The 19828-nt window shown below is 36.6% G+C and overlaps 1 protein-coding gene across 2 annotated transcripts in view; it reads left to right on the top strand.

The window, feature by feature from the left end:
* The window catches only part of rptor (regulatory associated protein of MTOR, complex 1), a 377545-nt gene that overhangs the window by 60641 nt on the left and 297076 nt on the right, over positions 1–19828 (top strand). For both annotated transcript variants that reach the window (XM_079841367.1, XM_079841366.1), the window contains exons 3-4: positions 13596–13698; positions 14265–14347. In XM_079841367.1, coding sequence (XP_079697493.1) covers positions 13596–13698; positions 14265–14347 — 186 coding nt within the window. The remainder of the gene's footprint in view (positions 1–13595; positions 13699–14264; positions 14348–19828) is intronic.

The raw sequence follows: 19828 nt of genomic DNA, 5'->3' as shown, positions 1-19828 counted from the left end.
ATTCCGTAGCTGATGAAGAAATTTTACTATGAAAACAACTTTCCCCAGTGGACCATCCATCCGTCCGTCCGCCGGCCAGACGGACACATTGACGAGAATATCAGTTTTGTACATTAGCTATTTCGTTCTGTTTACCATATTATTTATGAGGATGAATTGCATAACATGCCAATATTATTGCTGAACATATTTCACTTTTCTTTTTGCAAATATGTGTTAATTTGCATTTCTGTTGTAATTTTCATTTAATTTGCTTGTTTTACACTGCAGATCGATCGAACGGGTGTTGGTGTAGGCTGTTAATTGTAAGAATTGCTTTGTGAAGTTTTCATGTTTTTTATGAGAGGTAGTATAGCCATTTCTTTTACACAACGGTCTACAGTTTCACACACTTTCACATGTTTCTTCCATCTGCCGACGGTGTCGGCATTTCTCATTTCAACCCGTTTTTGTGCGTACGCCTGGGTCAGAGCTTGCGTGAAAAACCGCACATTTTCCGTCAAGTTTGCTTTTTATAAATACCAATTATTGCATAGAGAGCGGCATGCAACATTTATAAATGAGGCCCCAGGTCCAGATTGAATAGTGTCACGTGCTTTGTTGTGGTAATTTTACACAATGACAAAGATTATAGTGACACAGCAATCTAACTGTAGCTGACTTGACTGGGTCTGTGCTATCATCAACACAATACTGATCAGCAGTCACATGCGCGTCCCATCCTTTTTTATGGTCATGATGGAGTGATTTTATCTTTCTTTCTTCTTACTCTGTTAAGTTAATCCTCCCTCCACTCGCCGTTGGTTCACATTGCAGGTTTATAGAAACTCAACTTTTTTTTTTTAAATTCCTTTCTGGACCATTAATCTTGCTTTATCTCTTTTTCTCTCTAACTCTCACCACTGTGAAGAGTATGAAAATTAATCTAAGATGAGCTCTTTTCAAACTGGTTACAGATAAAACTGATAACTCTTTCCCATTAGTCTGTGTTCTTAGACAAAGATGTTCATTTTATTTGTGAACACAAGGACAAGGTCTCATCTGTCGCAAAGAGACTTGCAGTGAATTACTGACATTTAGGTGTTGCACTGTACCTGTACAATAGATGTTGCTCTATATGTGAAATGCTGTAAACTCCACAAAAATGTTAGAAATTATGAGACTGTGCAAGTGAACTTGGCGCACGTTGCGTTCCCAAATGCATGCTATACTCTCAGCACAAAAAGGGTCACAAGGTTACTTTTGCGATTTTATTATTATACTAAGCAAGTTTTTAGTTCGATTGACAGATGCTTTGCAAAAGGAATGGTGCAAAACAAAGTTTTAAATGTCATCGGTGAAATTGTTGAGAAATTTTTATTTTGGGTTGAACTTAGGCATTAGGCATTAGAGCTGCACGATTAATTGTTAAAAGATTGCAAGATCATTCCTAAATGACAATGGTTCGCCTGTGTCTATTAACCCCCTTGAGTCGGCTGTCGCGCCGGCGTGATCGACTCGCTTTTTTTCTTACCAGTGCCAAAGAGACTCAAATAACTGTTGATTTTTATCGTTCAGGCAAGTGTTATACATCATTATAATCTGTTAAGTTTTTACTTTTATTTGTGTACAGTCACAATTTATTTAGCTTTTTGCAAAATAAAGAAAACAAACATGCATGATCTGCAGCCTCTCTGTAAATGATGTCTAATCTGATTCTCTTCAGAAAAGGAACTCTAGCTTAGTGAAAACTTATCACACAAACATGAGACATATGTCTAAAGAAACATTGAAATGTCAGGTTTTAAATAATGTAAATCAAATCGAAAACAAATATTATGTGTTTATGTAATCTGTTTGAAAAGAGAAAGATATCAGTTGTTTGCGAGTGTCTCATTATCCGCTGTCCCACGGAGCACGCGTTGTTTTAAGATTCAAATACTGAGGCGATCCAGAGTTGACGCCCACATCAACTCAAATAAACACATCAAGTGTAGTGCTATACTTTAGCTACACCGTTGTGAGACGCGTTGAGGAATAATCCTGGAATAATTTACCTCATGAAAAGCTTTTCATTTCTTAGAGCAACGGATTCAGCCACTGATTCTGAGGTTACTTTTTTTAGTGTTTGTCTGTGAATATTAACCCTCTGGTGCTCTTTGTTTAGGGGTTGCATTGGTTGTCTTCCCGGTCATAAGTGACCGGACACCTACAAATTAAACTTCCTCCACCCCAGTAAAACCAATGCAATTTATTTTTCTTCAATAATATGTTTTCTTTTTAATTTTGTATTTTAAGATGATTTGATGGTATTTTGTGATATTTATGCAATAATTATGGTCTATTTTTGCCATTGAAAATTATACACAATTTTTTTTTTGTAATTATTATTATTATTTTTTAATTATTACAGTATTTTGGGGTAAAATAGAGACTAGGCCTTCAAAATATATATTTTTGAAGGCAGATAAGCGCCCTGTTTTGGAATTATTTAAGAAGTTCATGCAACCATGGGTGTAATCACTAGAGGTCTCTATGGAGAGGCTTGAGAATTCCCTAGCTTTCTTTTGAACACATTTAATGATTTTTTTTGTTGTTGATGGATTTGAATATATATTTAAAAAATCTCAAAGACTATTTATTATAAAGTTTTAGATTTTTTTTTGTTAGAAATATAGATTTTTTTTCTGTGCATTTGTGTTTTTGCAGATTTCCCATTAATTTCCTATGGTGGTCATTTTTGACTGAAGAGCACAAGTGGGAGTATTTTTTTTATGACCACTTAGCATGCTCGAATCATGCCCTCAATTGTTTGGAGTGTTTAGATACCTAATGCTAGAAAAGTCACCAAGTTTCATATCATTTTTAAAAATTAAAAATGTGCTTCATAGGTTCAGTTTTTCATAGGTGTGTGTGTGTATATAAGTGTGCGTGTGTGAGTGGATGTGTCAATATCACACTCTTGATGTTTTAGAGTGTCACCCCTTTACTGCTGTGTACTTTTTTTCAGCATCGTGGCCGATTTGTAGATTGTACACACAAATATTCTGAGAATTTTTGTGTTTTTGCCGATTTCCAATTAATTTCCTATGGTCGGTCATTTATGACCGAAGACAATGAACGCTACTTTTTTTTTTACGACCAATTAGCATGCTCAAATCATGACCTCAGTTTTTTTGTGTGTTTCCATACCTAATGCTAGAAAAGTCACCAAGTTTCATATTTTTCCGATGAAGCTGTGATAGGGTTGGGCGATGTCCCCTAAATTGGCAGTTGACGATGTTTACAGTAAAACATTGTGATAGTTGATGATATCGTCGTTTGGTATAGTTGATGATATAGTTACCTATAATTAGGTAAATAGGTAGATAATATACTATCTCTTTACATAAATACTATTTTCTACTTAAAGCTATAATTTTGTGATTTTTACTAACCCAAATAATGACTCATCCGCTAGGTTGCACGTGAGGGGAAGAAAAATAGCTTCCTTCCACTTAAAGAGTTGCGCTCTTTTTATTTTAATATCTTTACATAAATACTATTTTCTACTTTAAAAAAAATTATTTTACTAACCCAGTGTTTTGTATGTGAATGCTGTTTCACGTAAATATTATCATAGGAGTGAAGCACAAAGCTTTGTTTAGCCTAGAAAGGAAATAATGGTCAGAGAGCACTTTTTCATTCCGTTTTGCGATCTGGACCTGGTCACTCGATTTTCTGTGAATTTTAACAATAGGCCTAATCCATTTTATCCCAATGGACATGTACATCTTGTTTCTTTTCCCAAATCTTCACTCACGATGCACCCATTTTCGCAGGGGATTATAAACTTTTCTTCCTTTTGTTTGCTTATAATTAAGTCTATTATAACTATTCACATCTTTTACTGTGGTAAAGTATAAAACACTGTAGGACGAATACCTTTTTACTTCAAATTTTATTTAACACAGTTTGTTCTTGTTATTAAACTTGCTAAGGCGCGTCAAGTTTGGTTTATTTGAATAGCGCATTTCACACACACACACACACACACACACACACACACACACACACACACACACACACACACACACACACACACACACACACACACACACACACACACACACACACACACACACACACACACACACACACACACACACACACACACACACACACCAATGATTTTAGCTTCGTTTCATCTGGCAGTGAATAATCAAACATTGCCTAAATGTCTTGACCCTGTGGAAGATAAAATCCGCTCTTCAGACCTTTTACAACAAGTGTAGCCTACTTGCAACATCAGGAGAAAACATGAAGATGAAGATATTCGAGAAGTGGTCTATCCAGCTTGTGTCCCAAAGCGCAGAGCGGTATATGACGCATATTTGCGGGGAAATAGTAGGCCTATGAATCAAATATTTTTCTAACTAATATAAAATTTTCTTATATTCTTGAGGTTACCATTATTTACTGAAAACCATTGAAATGTTTTATAGGCTGTAGTGTGTTGTTTCACAGACGGAAGTGCTAAAATAAACACGCATGCTTATGGATTTTTCAGCCTCAAATTATTTCAAAATGTAGGCTATATATATCTGGCATAAACTACAGTATTTAAAATAGCATATATATATGCATTAGTTACATTCTCAATTTAATTTACTGAGCAATCCCTGCTAAGTTTTTAGTTTAACTAATACTATAGAAGAGGATTAGTGTGTGTCGCACTCGGGGGCGTGGCATCACGATGGTGGCGCTCCATCGTGATGTCGGTCAGCCGTGATATACACACACACACCTATGAAAAACTGAGTCTATGAACCACATTTTGAATTTTTTTAATCATCCATCGTGATGATGGATGATTAAAAAAATTCAAAATGTGGTTCATAGACTCAGTTTTTCATAGGTGTGTGTGTGTATAAGTGTGCGCGTGTGAGTGGATGTGTCAATATCACACTCTTGATGTTTTAGAGTGTCACCCCTTTACTGCTGTGTACTTTTTTTCAGCATTGTGGCCGATTTGTAGATTGTACACACAAATATCCGGTGAATTTTTGTGTTTTTGCCGGTTTCCCATTCATTTCCTATGGTCGGTCATTTATGACTGAAGACAATGAACGATACTTTTTTTTTTTTATGACCAATTAGCATGCTCGAATCATGACCCCAATTTTTGTGTGTGTTTACATACCTAATGCAAGAAAAGTCACCAAGTTTCATATCATTCTGATGAAGCTTTTCAAAACAGAAAATTTTCCGGTCAGAAATGACCGAAGAGCACCAGAAGGTTAAACGCAAAAAGACCATTTAAATATGAATCCTGTAAAACGTAAAATGTCATAGACGTAAGACTGTGTAGGCAAGATTTATTTGGCCTGTTTTAGAGAAGGTTATGAATAGCCTAGTGTCACACATCAATAAAGCTTTTATTCGCAAATGTCTGCTCAGATGCTATACATATAGTACCAGTAAAACGCATTTTGTTTCATATTGATGTTTAAATATAGCCTAATGTTACTTTTTTTTATTTAATATATGTTGATTGTGAAAAGAGCACAGCATGAGTAAGAAATCACACATCGTTAGATACAAGGGGTGTAACGGTACACGTATTCGTACCGAACCGTTTCGGTACAGGGCTCTCGGTTCGGTGCGCGTGTGTACCAAACGGTTCCGAATGCAATCTTTAACAGTTAACAGTTGGCTTGTTTTAAGCGCGGAACACACTTCAATCCTAGTTCCCACTCGAACATAATGAGTATTCAGTCCATTTTATCACGAAATTCAAATGATAAATGCCGTTTTGACGCTGTTTAATGTGACGACTAATCCGCGGCGCGCGAATGAACGCACGCACGCAATCATCTCTTCCAGAAGAATAAACATGAATTTATATCTTAAGGTTTGTTGAGGATAACATTAACTGAAACGTATCATATGTTGTGTAATCGCTCAATCAGTGTTTCAATCGCGGAAAGACGTCAAACAGCTTGTAAACAATGTCACGCAGCATCATTTACCTCAGAGTCAGAAGTCATTCAGTGTCCACAGCTGTTAATTCACTGGAGAAATCAACTCTTTCACTAAATATATGCACTATATTAGCCTATATATATATATATATATTTATATAGGCTAATATAGTGCACACACACACACACACACACACACACACACACACACACACACACACACACACACACACACACACACACACACACACACACACACACACACACACACACACACACACACACACACACACACACACACACATTATATATACACACAGTTTTCTTTTATAATAGACTTTATGGCAGAAACCGCTTTCTATGTACATGATGAGCCCAGGATGTATTAAGACAGCGATAATTACAAAAAAATGTAGATCATGAAATAAATCAAAACAGATCAATAGTAGATGTTTGAGTTATTAGTTGATAGTCAAACCAAAATTTATTCAGACACCAGATATAATTTTTTACTAGTTGGTGCAGGACACTATAGTTTATTTATGTAAGTGAGGATAGCAAAATAAAGTAAACGGTGACACATTACCCCAGAGCTTGCACAATTTCTAAATCGCTGGTAGCCCTTCAGGCAGGCAATCTTCAGATTTTGGTAGTCCGAAATAAATTGTACTAGCCTGAATAAAACATATTTTTATGTAGAAAATTTAATAGGAGTCGAAACATCAATCAAAACCATTTTCAAAGTCACAAATATCAACAATGGTATATAAAATAATCAAATTACAATAATCAATACAAATATGCATTTGGTTCTACCTGAACTGAAATTTCTATGAATTTCTGTCGTCTTCATCTTGACATTTTTTTGGCTGTTTAGAACTAAAACACCAACTTAAATCTGCAACTTTTGCAGTTTTCTCCACTGCGCACCCAATCGTCACTTTACAATTATTCAAATTCTTAGTGTTGAGCATGATGATATGGTATATGTTACACGGAAGTAGGCTGCTTTTAAATGAACATTTATTTAAATGCATAATTACATTACATTTACATAATAGCCCAAAGACAGACTTTACACTGTTTCCGTCACTGCAACTTCGAACACAAACATGAATTAAATACATTCAGCCCAAGCAAAGGCTGGATATAGGCTTTATTAATTTATTGTCATAATAGAGTGCTTCACAGCCATTACACATGACATAGGCTACCCCACACTTTCCTCCTGGTAAACTACTTCACTAAAACGCTCCCACGTGTTACTTGACTTTCCTTCCTTTTGTTTTTAATTCGGTAAATTCTCCAAATTAGTAGGCTACCTGAAGAAAAAATATTTTTTTTAAATTTATTAATATTTCCAATAATTATGTTGGAAAATTCTTAAAATAATTTCTGTTAAGTAAAACTGTTAAGTTATTAAGCAATATCTCATGTAGGGTTTTTCCTTTGGGATTTATATACTGTCCACTAGGAGGTGCTCTGGGCATATGTTATCCTTGATTTGTTTTCCCTGTAGAGACCTTTTTTACAGTCTATGGTAGAGACGCTGTTTTTGAAAGTATGAACGAAAGAGTGACGCATGTTCAATTCGTTTTACTGTGAAATGGGAGTTCCGTGTCTTTAATAAAATCAACACTAATTATTTATCTCTCATCCACCTGCAATTAATTACATTATATTTTAAAATAGCCTGTCGGGCAGGGCCGTGATACATATTGGTTTGCCCAACTGGAAGATACAATTGTGCCGGGACGTCGGGCTAGAGATTTTGCGAGCCCTGTACCCAAAAATTCTTTATACAGTGGACTACCAGTAAAATTTATGATAATTTGGGACCAAAATTATTCAGACACTTTCACCTGACCATGTTTTGCTTAAATGTTTTTTCTTTAATTGCAAATGCAACCACAGACTAAACAAAATTAATAATTTCTTGGTAATTGGTTGACCTAAATTGGTATTATCTAATTGTGCACTTAAATTTAACAGCTGATAGCTGATTGGTTGATTGTTATCCACTACATGCCTTTCTATCAAAGTTATCTGACATTATCAAGATTAATATGTTCTGACACAGTTTAAACTCTGAGTTTGTCATTTTATTACCATTTTCTAAACTATAGCGAATAAACTGAAAGGGATAGTTCACCCAAAAATGAAAATTGTCATCATTTACTCACCCTCAAGTTGTTCCAAACCTGTTTGAGTTTCTTTGTTCTGCTGAACACAAAAGAATATATTTTGAAGAATGTTTGTAACAAAGCAGAGAGAGTAACCAATGACTACCATAGTATTTTTTCCCTACTATGGTAGTCAATGGTTGCTCTCTCTGCTTGGTTACAAACATTCTTCAAAATATATTATTTTGTGTTCAGCAGAACAAAGAACCTCATACAGGTTTGGAACAACTTGAGGGTGAGTAAACGATGACAGAATTTTAATTTTGGGTGAACTATCCCTTGAAGGTGTCTGAATAAATTTAGGTTTGACTGTACATTATTTATTATCACTTATAAATCATTGAAGTATTTATATCAAAATGGTTTTAGTATCATCTCAATAAACAATGGTTAATCTTGAACAAATGATGAACATTAGGACAGTGTTTCCCAACCTTTTTTCAGTCATGGCACCCTTTGAAAATGTTCTCCATTTTGTGGCACCCCCTCGCATACGTTACGCTAGGGGTGTAACGGTACAGTTTGCTCACTGTTCGGTTTGTATCACAGTTTTAGGTTAACGGTTTCGGTACGGTTCAGTATTTGCTTTGTTTAGGGAAAAAAGGACTACTGTAAAATAAAAATAAAGAAAATAAGAACAAATCATTTAAATACAAGCAGCAACACAAATAAATACTATTGAGCAAAGATACTAATAAAATAAACTATGCTTTTCAAGTTTTTCAGGTAGGCCTACGTCTAACATTAGTTTTCAGGTACAGAAATTGATCAAATGTAAAATAATATTGCATATTTGACTGTATAAATTAAAGATTAATCCTATTAAACTTACAAAAGCTATTCAATCAAGAGCAGTGAGTGATGTCCTTGTCTTTTGTTGTTTGACATTAAACAGACCGCAATAAAGGCTACTGGCCCTTTAAGACCTAATGCTCGGATATGCGTCGTCTTTCTCGACTATTAAGTTTACTTAAGGCATATACAGACTATGTCTGCTAGAATACTCATCAAGATGGACATGTTGACATACTTTTTGTGTGAGTTTGTCCGTTCAAGAGCGAGACTTGAAAGAGAACTCAATATTTGCGCGCTGAGACGTGTGCACACTGTCGGGTGAGTGCACAGAGACAAATTTTCTCACAGCACACGCGCAACTTCTCATTCGTGTCTTCTGACACTACACCCGGGTGATGACGGCGAAAATGACTGGTCATATTCGAACATCCGGCATGCATTGAACAAAGTTTACAAAGAGAGAATTATTTGAAAAATGTGAAGAAGAAAAAAATTTATTTGAAAGACTTTTACACGGCACCCCTGCTCTCGTCAGACGGTGCCGCGGCACCCCGGTTGGGAAACACTGCATTAGGAAATGATCATGTAATTTATACAGGTGCTGGTCATATAATTAGAATATCATCAAAAAGTTGATTTATTTCACTAATTCCATTCAAAAAGTGAAACTTGTATATTATATTCATTCATTACACACAGATTGATATATTTTAAATATTTCCTTTAATTTTGATGATTATAACAGACAACTAAGGAAAATCCCAAATTCAGTATCTCAGAAAATTTGAATATTACTTAAGACCAATACAAAGAAAGGAATTTTAGAAATCTTGGCCAACTGAAAAGTATGAACATGAAAAGTATGAGCATGTACAGCACTCAATACTTAATTGGGGCTCCTTTTGCCTGAAATACTGCAGCAATGCGGCGTGGCATGGAGTCGATCAGTCTGTGGCACTGCTCAGGTGTTATGAGAGCCCAGGTTGCCCTGATAGTGGCCTTCAGCTCTTCTGCATTGTTGGGTCTGGCATATCGCATCTTCCTCTTCACAATACCCCATAGATTTTCTATGGAGTTAAGGTCAGGTGAGTTTGCTGGCCAATTAAGAACAGGGATACCACTGTCCTTAAACCAGGTACTGGTTGCTTTGGCACTGTGTGCAGGTGCCAAATCATGTTGGAAAATGAAATCTGCATCTCCATAAAGTTGGTCAGCAGTAGGAAGCATGAAGTGCTCTAAAACTTCATGGTATACGGCTGCGTTGACCTTGGACCTCAGAAAACACAGCGGACCAACACCAGCAGATGACATGGCACCCCAAACCATCACTGACTGTGGAAACTTTAAACTGGACCTCAAGCAACGTGGATTGTGTGCCTCTCCTCTCTTCCTCTAGACTCTGAGACCCTCATTTCCAAAGGAAATGCAAAATTTACTTTCATCAGAGAACATAACTTTGGAACAATTTTTTTTTCCTTTTTGTCTTTAGCACAGACGAGACGCTTCTGACGCAGTCTGTTTTCAAGAGTGGCTTGACACAAGGAACACAAGGACACAAGCTCCAGTCCACTCTTTGTGAATCTCCCCCACATTTTTGAATGGGTTTTGTTTCACAATCCTCTCCAGGGTGCGGTTATCCCTATTGCTTGCACAGTTTTTTTCTACCACATCTTTTCCTTCCCTTCGCCTCTCTATTAATGTGCTTGGACACAGAGCCCTGTGAACAGCCAGCCTGTTTTGCAATGACCTTTTGTGTCTTGCCCTCCTTGTGTAAGGTGTCAATTGTCGTCTTTTGGACAACTGTCAAGTCAGCAGTCTTCCCCATGATTGTGTAGCCTACAGAACTAGACTGAGAGACCATTAAAGGGGTCATAGAATGCCATTTTTGTACAAGTTAATATGATTCTTTAGTGTCTAAATGTAAAGTTTGTAATATACTTTAATTAAAAATTCTCATTAGTATTGTAAGAAAACACTAATTTTACCTGGTCAAAACCAGCTCTGTTTTCAGCAAGTAATTTCAGTGCATGTGACTTTAAATGATAATGAGCTTTGCTCATCCCGCCCCTCTGTTCTGTGGGGCTTTGACACAACACCACAACACACGTGGAGTGTTGCCTTGACAACAGTTGAGGGTATTTTTTCGAGAAATAATGGCAACGGGAGTCTCTGAGGACACATCTGAGCAACCGTATCAATTTGAACTGGAGTCGGACCAGGAACAAGATGACGAACCCAACGAAGTTCGAACAGGACGTTTCTGAATGGTTGGTTCACTTTGATCTATCTTTGTACTGGCAGAGTACATTCACTTCTTCTGAAGGTGCAGCAGGAACACGAATAGTTGGTAGCGATCATTTTTCAGGAGCAGCTTCTTAGCAAAACCTGCTTTATACTGACCCTCTTTTATAAAGCAGAAATGATTCGCGCAAACATTGACGTTGATCGTGGGGAATATTCCCTTCGAAAACAAAATTCAGCAGCCACTGCGTCTTCAGCGGTTCGGATTTAGGAACATCAAAATGACTGCTGTGTTCGTTATTACACCCAAGAGCAGAACACCACAATCGCTTAGACGCCATTCTGCTCCAGAGTATCAACAATGGCGGACTGATGATAGCTCGCTCAGGGCGGGTCTGTTTTGAAACGCTTCTGTCAATTAACAATCGTGGGAGGGACGTCCGACCGTGTAACGTCACACGGTCAGACCACTGGATTTGAGACAGGGGAAAACATACAAGGAGATTAAAAAAAAACACTGGATGGATTTTTATCATTATAGGATGGTTGTGTACAAGCACTGCCAACACACATTTCCTTATAATCAACTTGTAAAAGTGCATGTACCATTATATGACCCCTTTAAAGGCCTTTGCAGGTGTTTTGAGTTAATTAGCTGATTAGAGTGTGGCACCAGGTGTCTTCAATATTGAACCTTTTCACAATATTCCTTAGTTGTCAGTTATAATCATCAAAATGAAAAGAAATAAACATTTGAAATATATCCGTCTGTGTGTAATGAATGAATATAGTATAAAAGTTGCACTTTTTGAATGGAATTAGTGAAATAAATCAACTTTTTGATGATATTCTAATTATATGACCAGCACCTGTAGTATGTAATTTATTGATGTATTTTTTTTCTAAGCTGGTCTGTGTTCAAAAGCACAAACATGCAGAATGCTAAAACAGTATTTTTAAGAAGAGTAATTTTTTGTTTTCAAGGGGATAAACATTTCTAATTTTTCTGATTTGCTGTCAGGGGATTGCAGTGGGTTATGATTAATCCTTTCACTCATCAGCACAGACTTGGGTTATGTGTGGGATCTAGTGGTAATGTGAACCAGTTTCACCTTCCACTGAAGCTCACATCAGGTGCACAGTGTTTAAAGACTTCATGTGTGTCAGAGGAGACGGCGCTCTAACCCTCACCAGTCATCACTTACACTACAGTGTTCAACACCTGTTATTGATCATGTGTAAACGTATAAATAAATACTTTACAAAGCTTTCTGCATTCCCTAGTTTAAAGCGTAAACTATTCATCACTTGTAAATGTTACATATCATTTGTAGATCTTTCTTATATTTCTTACATTGGGTGTATGTGTATACAAGTCATTTACATTTTTCTGCATCCCCTAATCTAAAGTGTAAACTATTCATCACTTATATATACGGATATATGGTATTGAATACCACCTATTAATAATTTACAAATGTATTAATAATTTATAAATGACTTATAACTGAATTAACAAAACATTCATAAAATGTTAGCATATTTATTAATCATTTATGAATGTATTGTCATGTTTTGTAAATGATTAGTTCATCATTAACTAATAACTTATAAGTGACTGAACTTTATTATAAGTGTTAAAGTGTTTAAATATTAAAGTATTACCAAATGTTGCAGCCCTACTAGGCATACAAAATAATTTACAGTTGTCAGAACAGTTTGCTTATAGTACATAACACTTGCAATGGTCAAGGCCGGGCCTTATGTAGCCCCGCCCCTTTTCAATGCTGTGCTCATTGTCTTTTGACTTCCAGTTTGTATTTCCACAGTGATCTTACGTAATTATGAATGATCTGCTCGTTTTAATATCTTCCCTGTTTACTGACATTAAAACATCTGCTTTTAAACATTACAATGCTCATGATTACTTTCGTTAACTCTGCAATAAATAAATCCACTTCACCAGCTAATTATTCTTCAACAGCGATGCCATAAATATATACAGATCTATCGCAAAAATAGGAAGTTACATCAAAATTCTAAAGATGGCTATGTGCACGTTTCTCTGGCGCATAAGGTAAATAGGCGAACTAGCGGCAGCACAGTCAGGGCGTCGAGAAATGTTATTTAATTTATTTATTTATCTTTTGGACATTCATTTGGAATTATTGCACTTATATCAACCCCATTAGTTATTCTAAATCTAAATGAACTTTTCTTCATTTTACCTAGTAGTGCTACTATTATATAATATAATACAGAATTTGCATTTGCAGCTGTACTAATGGTTGCGTGATGATTTTTTTTTCTCCATTTTGCAGCTTTTCTAAAGGCTTTTACCTTTTTTACCTGTAATTTTACCTTTCATTTCAGTAGATTTTAGTCATTTAAATTATCTTACAGATTTCTTTTTTCCCCTTATTTGTTCCTACAGATGAAAACTGTAAGTGTGGCGCTAGTTTTATGTCTCAATGTTGGTGTGGACCCTCCTGATGTAGTCAAGACTTCACCCTGTGCCAGACTAGAGTGCTGGATAGGTGAGTTTGCACATGCATCCTCCAATCCAATGGTTTTCCCCTCGGTTGTAACTCTGTGTGTAATAAAGAAGGATATTACTTTGTACATGTGTCTGAAAAAATTAATAAGCTATGAGTTGAATGTATGGCAGTGAATAAATGTTTACATCACTGTGGGCTTTGATTTCTATGTAAGCCAGTTTGATTTAATAAACACTGGTTTTTAGTCCCTTTCCTCTATGATTTCAGCTATAAACCAATTTAATAAACACTTTCCTCAGAGGAAACTCGTTCAACATCACTATTTTGTATTTGAGTAGTTATGACATGTGAGAAGTGCAAGTTTCATAATCCACGCAGAATTCATTTTTTGTGTCAGCTTCCAATTTAAGCACTTTCCCATTTTCTGTATTTCACTTGTTTTTCAGCCAGGTTTTATTCTGGGGTGACACTTGTACTTCTAGAAAATTCCTTAGATAAAATGTATATTATCTGGCATAATAGTGCATTAGTGTATAGTATAGCATATAGTAGTGTCTGAATTTATAGTAATACTGTAATGTGTATTTTCTCTTTTTATTTTCTAGACCCTCTGTCCATGAGTCCACAGAAAGCTCTGGAGACTATAGGGGCCAACTTGCAGAAACAGTATGAGAACTGGCAGCCCAGGGTAAGAGCTGTCCACCCTGCTGTTACCTCATAATACCACACACTCACTAGAGCTGAAATGAGTCCTGTAAAAATAATGGGAAAAAAAACCCTTATCAACCCATAGTCTTGTATGCATATTTGTACCACAGTGGATGCAATGTTGCCACTGGTGCATCATATTCAGAGAAGAATATATAGCAGCAAATATTTAGGACATATGGTGATACCCTTGCTGTTTGAGGGTGACTAAAGAACTAGTTAGCATGGTAGTCTGTTGATGGCATCATCATTTGCACATTTTTGTGTGAAATGGTCAATTATAACGAGTGAAAAACTGGTACAATGGCATAATGAACCACACCCACACAACAATACAAACTAATCTGTTACACTTACACTCACATGCTGATACACAGTGCAGTAACTTTGATGTTACAGCAAAATGTATTAATGGGATAGTTCATCCAAAAATGAAAATTCTATAAATGACTTTATATCTTCTGCGGAAAAACAAAGAATATATTCTGAAATGTTGGTAACCAAACAGGTTTGGTTTCCATTGACTTCCACTTTATGGACAACAAAACACTGACATTTCTAATAATATCTTATTTTGTGTAAAGTTATACAACTTTGGAACATCTTTAATATATTTTTATCTGTAGTACATAATAATATTCCATTTTAGCCAACAAGAAAGTTTAAAGGGGTCATGCATTGAGAAATCTAATTTTCTCTGACCATTGTAGCATTTAGCTTAAAGTTGGAAATATTTGTAATTGTAATTCTAAATATTTGTATCAGCAGTACTCATTAACCAATATAGCGGGTCTGTGTATGGTGCGCATTTTTCTATTTATTATTGAAAGTAGAAAAATGAGAAAACAGTGCATTTATAAAAACCCCAGAAAAAAAGTATTTGGCTTGATTTTAGGTTTTTAGGTTCTGGGGTAGAAAATGTATATATAAATGTATATAAATCGATACTGGTCTGTGCTTCGCTACGATGTAAATGTATCTCTGTGCTGTCCAGTGGGTCACACAGGTTTGTGAATTAAAACCAGTGGTGTGCCAAAGTAGTCTAATGGGTAATGTGGGTGCAGATGCGAGGTTGCCTCTTCTTGTCTTTTTCTTTTTCCAGGTCGAGAACGCTGTTCTGCCACTTCGCACCTGGACTGTTTGTTTTTTTGTTAGCGTGTTTTCCGTGGTTCTGTTCAGATTATTTTTTAGCAGAATTCTGTTTGGATTACTCCATTTCTCACTGGACTGTTGTCACTAGCAATCTTTGCTGTTTTCAAGTTTGCCATTGGGCTGCTGCGAGCTCTCTATACTCTGTTATGTCTCCACCACGTTCGGCTCATCAGTTAACGTTCTCTCAGTCGTTTGCGCTGTAATGGATATTAGATATTAACCATATCAACTAAGGGCCTTGAACCGCCTAGGGATTCTCCGTCGCCCAGAATATATACACCACTCACCGCGTATCTTCAAGAGTACCTTTCGCTCTAAACCTGATGCATTTCCATGCATCTGGGCTAACTACAGATTGTCTTCCATGCCCAGAAAATTGCTTGCCGGTTACACTATGCAGTTGGGGTGTGACGAGACACTTAGTTAACGAAACAAGACACAAGATTGGGTTCACGAGAACGAGACAAGATTTTTGCACAGTATTTTTAAGAAATCAATGACAAAATTCATGACTGGAAAAATAGTCTGCAGGTGCATTTTGAAATCAGACCTTTGGATCTCTTCAGACCTTACTGTACATGAATTATGAGCTTACAGAACTTCTGATGGATGCTGTGTGTGACCTCCTAATTGAACTCCTTTCCACAAATTCAACATAGAAATAAAAACAGTTTTTCTTAGTCATTTTCTTGCATTAAATGCAAACAATAAGTGCGACCATAATCAAATTACTCTCTCAATATTCAAAGTGCAAACAGAGAGCAAAACCGAGAACAGAGCTAAGAGGTGGTTACAACTACACAGGCCAGCATAACATAAGTTTGATATTTGGAAACTGGCTATTGTGTGTCGTCTAATTTGCACGAATCACAGAGCTCGCATTTACTTTCGCTTTTGATTTGCAATCGTACGTACTAGGGATGCAACTATACAGTTAGTCCACGGTTCAATACACACCTCGGTTTTTAACCACGGTTTTCGGTTCGGTTCTGATGGCTTGTCACAGCAGTTTTTTGTTATTCTATTCTTAGGCGACAGGAACAGCAAGAGGTTAAGGAGAAAAAATACTTTTTTTTGCAACACTCTTTCTTTATTTTACTTAAAATAATTGAAAACCCTTACTTAAACTTAAAACTTTACTTAAAAAAAACCCTTGTACACATTCCTAGTGTATTGTAAAATATAAAATGAATATAGGCCTTAGAGCTGCAACTAACGATTATTTTTTCTGTCGACTAATCTAACGATTATTTTTCCGATTAGATGACTAATCTAACGATTATTTTTCCAGATTAATCTTAATATTCTTTTTTACTGATTATTGTATTTCAAAGAGGGTAGTGAATTTGTATATTATTTTAACATGAAATCAATGAATTATGACAATATTAATTGTATTTCATGAAGGGTAGTGTACATAGTATGCCATTTTATAATGAAATATATGAACACAAGAAGCTTTTTAAACATAATATAGAATGATACTATTCATCATAAAATGTATACAGAGTAGGCCTAATTAGGAAAAGTTGTTTACTATAGTAGTTGATTATGATTTACTTATTGATTTGTGTCAATAGTAAACGAAAATGCACTTGTATTTATCTGCAAAAGGTTCACATACAGGAGCTTTCAGCATAGTTTTAATTTATAACTAGTCGTCTATTTTGAAGATACATGTGCATAAACAACGACTAAAGCGGCCAGAAGTTTTTGCCCAAACTTCAAAGACACATTTAAATGATTAAAGCTAGAGGCATATCTTAACTTTAATGTTACTTTAATCATGCAAACTACCTATATACAGCATGTTATTATGCATATGTGTTTGGGACAGAGGGGAACCGGGTGACATTAACAGGAGATATATGCAGCCCATAATAAATAAAAGCACGAGACGTACTGGGGTCGGAGAAGAACCCCGGAAAATGTGACCGTCTGTTGCAATACACGCGTGGCGCGTTCAGCTGCGCGAGAGAACACTGGCAGCAGGGTTGCCAGGTTTACACAACAAAACCCACCCATTCGTTACTCAAAACTAGCCCAAAACAAGCCCCATCGCGTTTCGGGGAGGTTCTCTGGTAAACATAGTGTTCAGGGGTTAAATATGTGTGTTTTTTTTGCTTCAACCCGCGGACATGAGACACAGCCCGCGGCAACAGTGTAGAAGTAGCTCAATTCCGCGGAAAAAACACGGAATTGGCAACACTGACTGGCAGTGTGAAAGCTCCCGCTCTCCACGCGCACAGCTTCTGCTCTGCCACCGCGTGCAGTGTGAAACCGGCGTTACAGAGCGAACAAAGCACAGTTTTATTCGGCTTCTGTTTAAAGTACTCCCACACTTTTGAATGTCGCGGTCTGGCTTTATATGATAAATGATCATTTTCACTATGCCAGGGAGCAGAAGCTGCCATTATTCCAGATCTTCTGTTCCATTCTAGAACGTAAATAATGTGCAGCCGACGCGTTGACGCATTTCACGCACGTATTTTCGTAGTCGACGTCATCGACGACGTCGACGCGTCGTTGCAGCCCTAATAGGCCTATATAAAGATTTACACTGGCAGCTCAGAGCTGTACAGCAGCATTTAAGTATGAAATTGAATGAATAAATGTAAAAATAAAACACTACATAGACTTCACTATAAATTAAACATTGATTCTTATTAAAGCTATACTGTATTAGTTTTTCAGTCAAGAGCAATGAGTGATTTTCTCTGTCTTTTGTTGTTGTATTAACATTAAAGGGATTGTTCACTCAAAAATGAAAATTCTGTAATCGAGAAATGAATACAGGTTTGGAACAATATTAGAGTGAGTAAATAATGACATAAATTTAGAGGTGACTGTCCCTTTAAGGACAGCATGTTCCCTACTGCACTGCTGTCAATTTAAGACCTGCGTGCATCTAATATACAGACACACGCAATTTTACTTTCACTTTAGACATAACCGACTGTGTTTATGTTAACCTTGTGTGTATTTGAGCGCAGTAAGACGACTACTTTGTTCAGTAATCATGTGTTTGACAGGCGTTTAGTGCGCGCACTCGGGAAAAGCGCATGTTAAAACCGTGCACGCGAATGAGCCGGCAAGACTTTAAAACGCATGCAAATAATGAACTTTCTTGATTGTGAATATCTATAGTGTTCCGTGAGTATAACTCTACCACTAACGTGTAATGTGATTGTTCAGTATTGGGATGGAGGCAAATGATAGAATATGTAGAAAAATAATTAATTCAATGCAAAACCGAAAAAAAACGCAATTCACAAGCGCGTATTGAACCGTGAATGCCGTACCAAACGGTTCAATATTATATTGAGAAATGTGACATGCCTAGTACGTACTCTGTGTATAGGGAGGGGCGGTGCTAAGTGCGGATTCTAGATAATAAGACATTTATCAGACACTTTATAAGGCTCTGTTGCGCACAAATCTGCCACAATGGTCCTGTCAATCATCTCACCTTACTCTCCTAACGTGACCAGTGAACTGTGATTCCTGCAGCTCAGACGCAGTCGCACGCAGAGCAGAGTAGATGTTTACAATAGTTTACAATTGAAGCGACCATTTTCCAATTGAATTAAATGTTTTTTATTTCTATGTTTCGAATGTATTCTATTGTAATGTAAACGTAGCAGTGGCATATTGTTAGTGGCATATGCTAATTTCACCCTCACGTTCCGTCATGGTGATATCACGAGACAGCTTTTCACTCAATGTGAATTCTCGTCACATTTTAATCTCGTCACACCCCTACTATGCAGCGCTCTCTGATCTATCTCAATGATAGCGATCAGCAACATACCTCATCGTTTAACTCAAAGGTCTTACATCGTCACTTTGCACTTTTGACCTGCTGATCAATCTCGGACAAAGCCCCTTATCACAATGAAATTATCACTGACAATAAGCTTGGTATTTTTATTCTCACTGAAACTTGGCAAATTCCTGATGATTTTCTGTCTAGACCTCGACTGCATGGTAAAGGAAGTGATCTCGCTGTCATCTATCACCTCTGACTCACGCAACTTGATTTTCAGACACCAATACATTTGAATATATGGTATTGAAGGCTGACTCTCTCATAAATATCTTGCTCTATCGTCCTCCTAAGGCCTTGTCCAACTTTCTTTCTGAACTCGGTGAACTGTTGGCCAGGTCATTGTTTTTTTCCCATCCTCCTGCTCTGTGACTTTAATATTCTTAATATTCTTCTAAGACTTATAATATTATGTTGATGCTGTTTGCTCTAATACTTATACATTACTGTCTGTTTTTGAATGTTTTAATTTGACTCCGTATG

Source organism: Gobio gobio (assembly GCF_949357685.1).
Source record: "Gobio gobio genome assembly, chromosome: 17".
In the NCBI taxonomy this organism is placed as follows: Eukaryota; Metazoa; Chordata; class Actinopteri; order Cypriniformes; family Gobionidae; genus Gobio; species Gobio gobio.
Note: the sequence above shows the minus strand (reverse complement) of the source record. Positions and strands in the feature narration are given on the sequence as shown.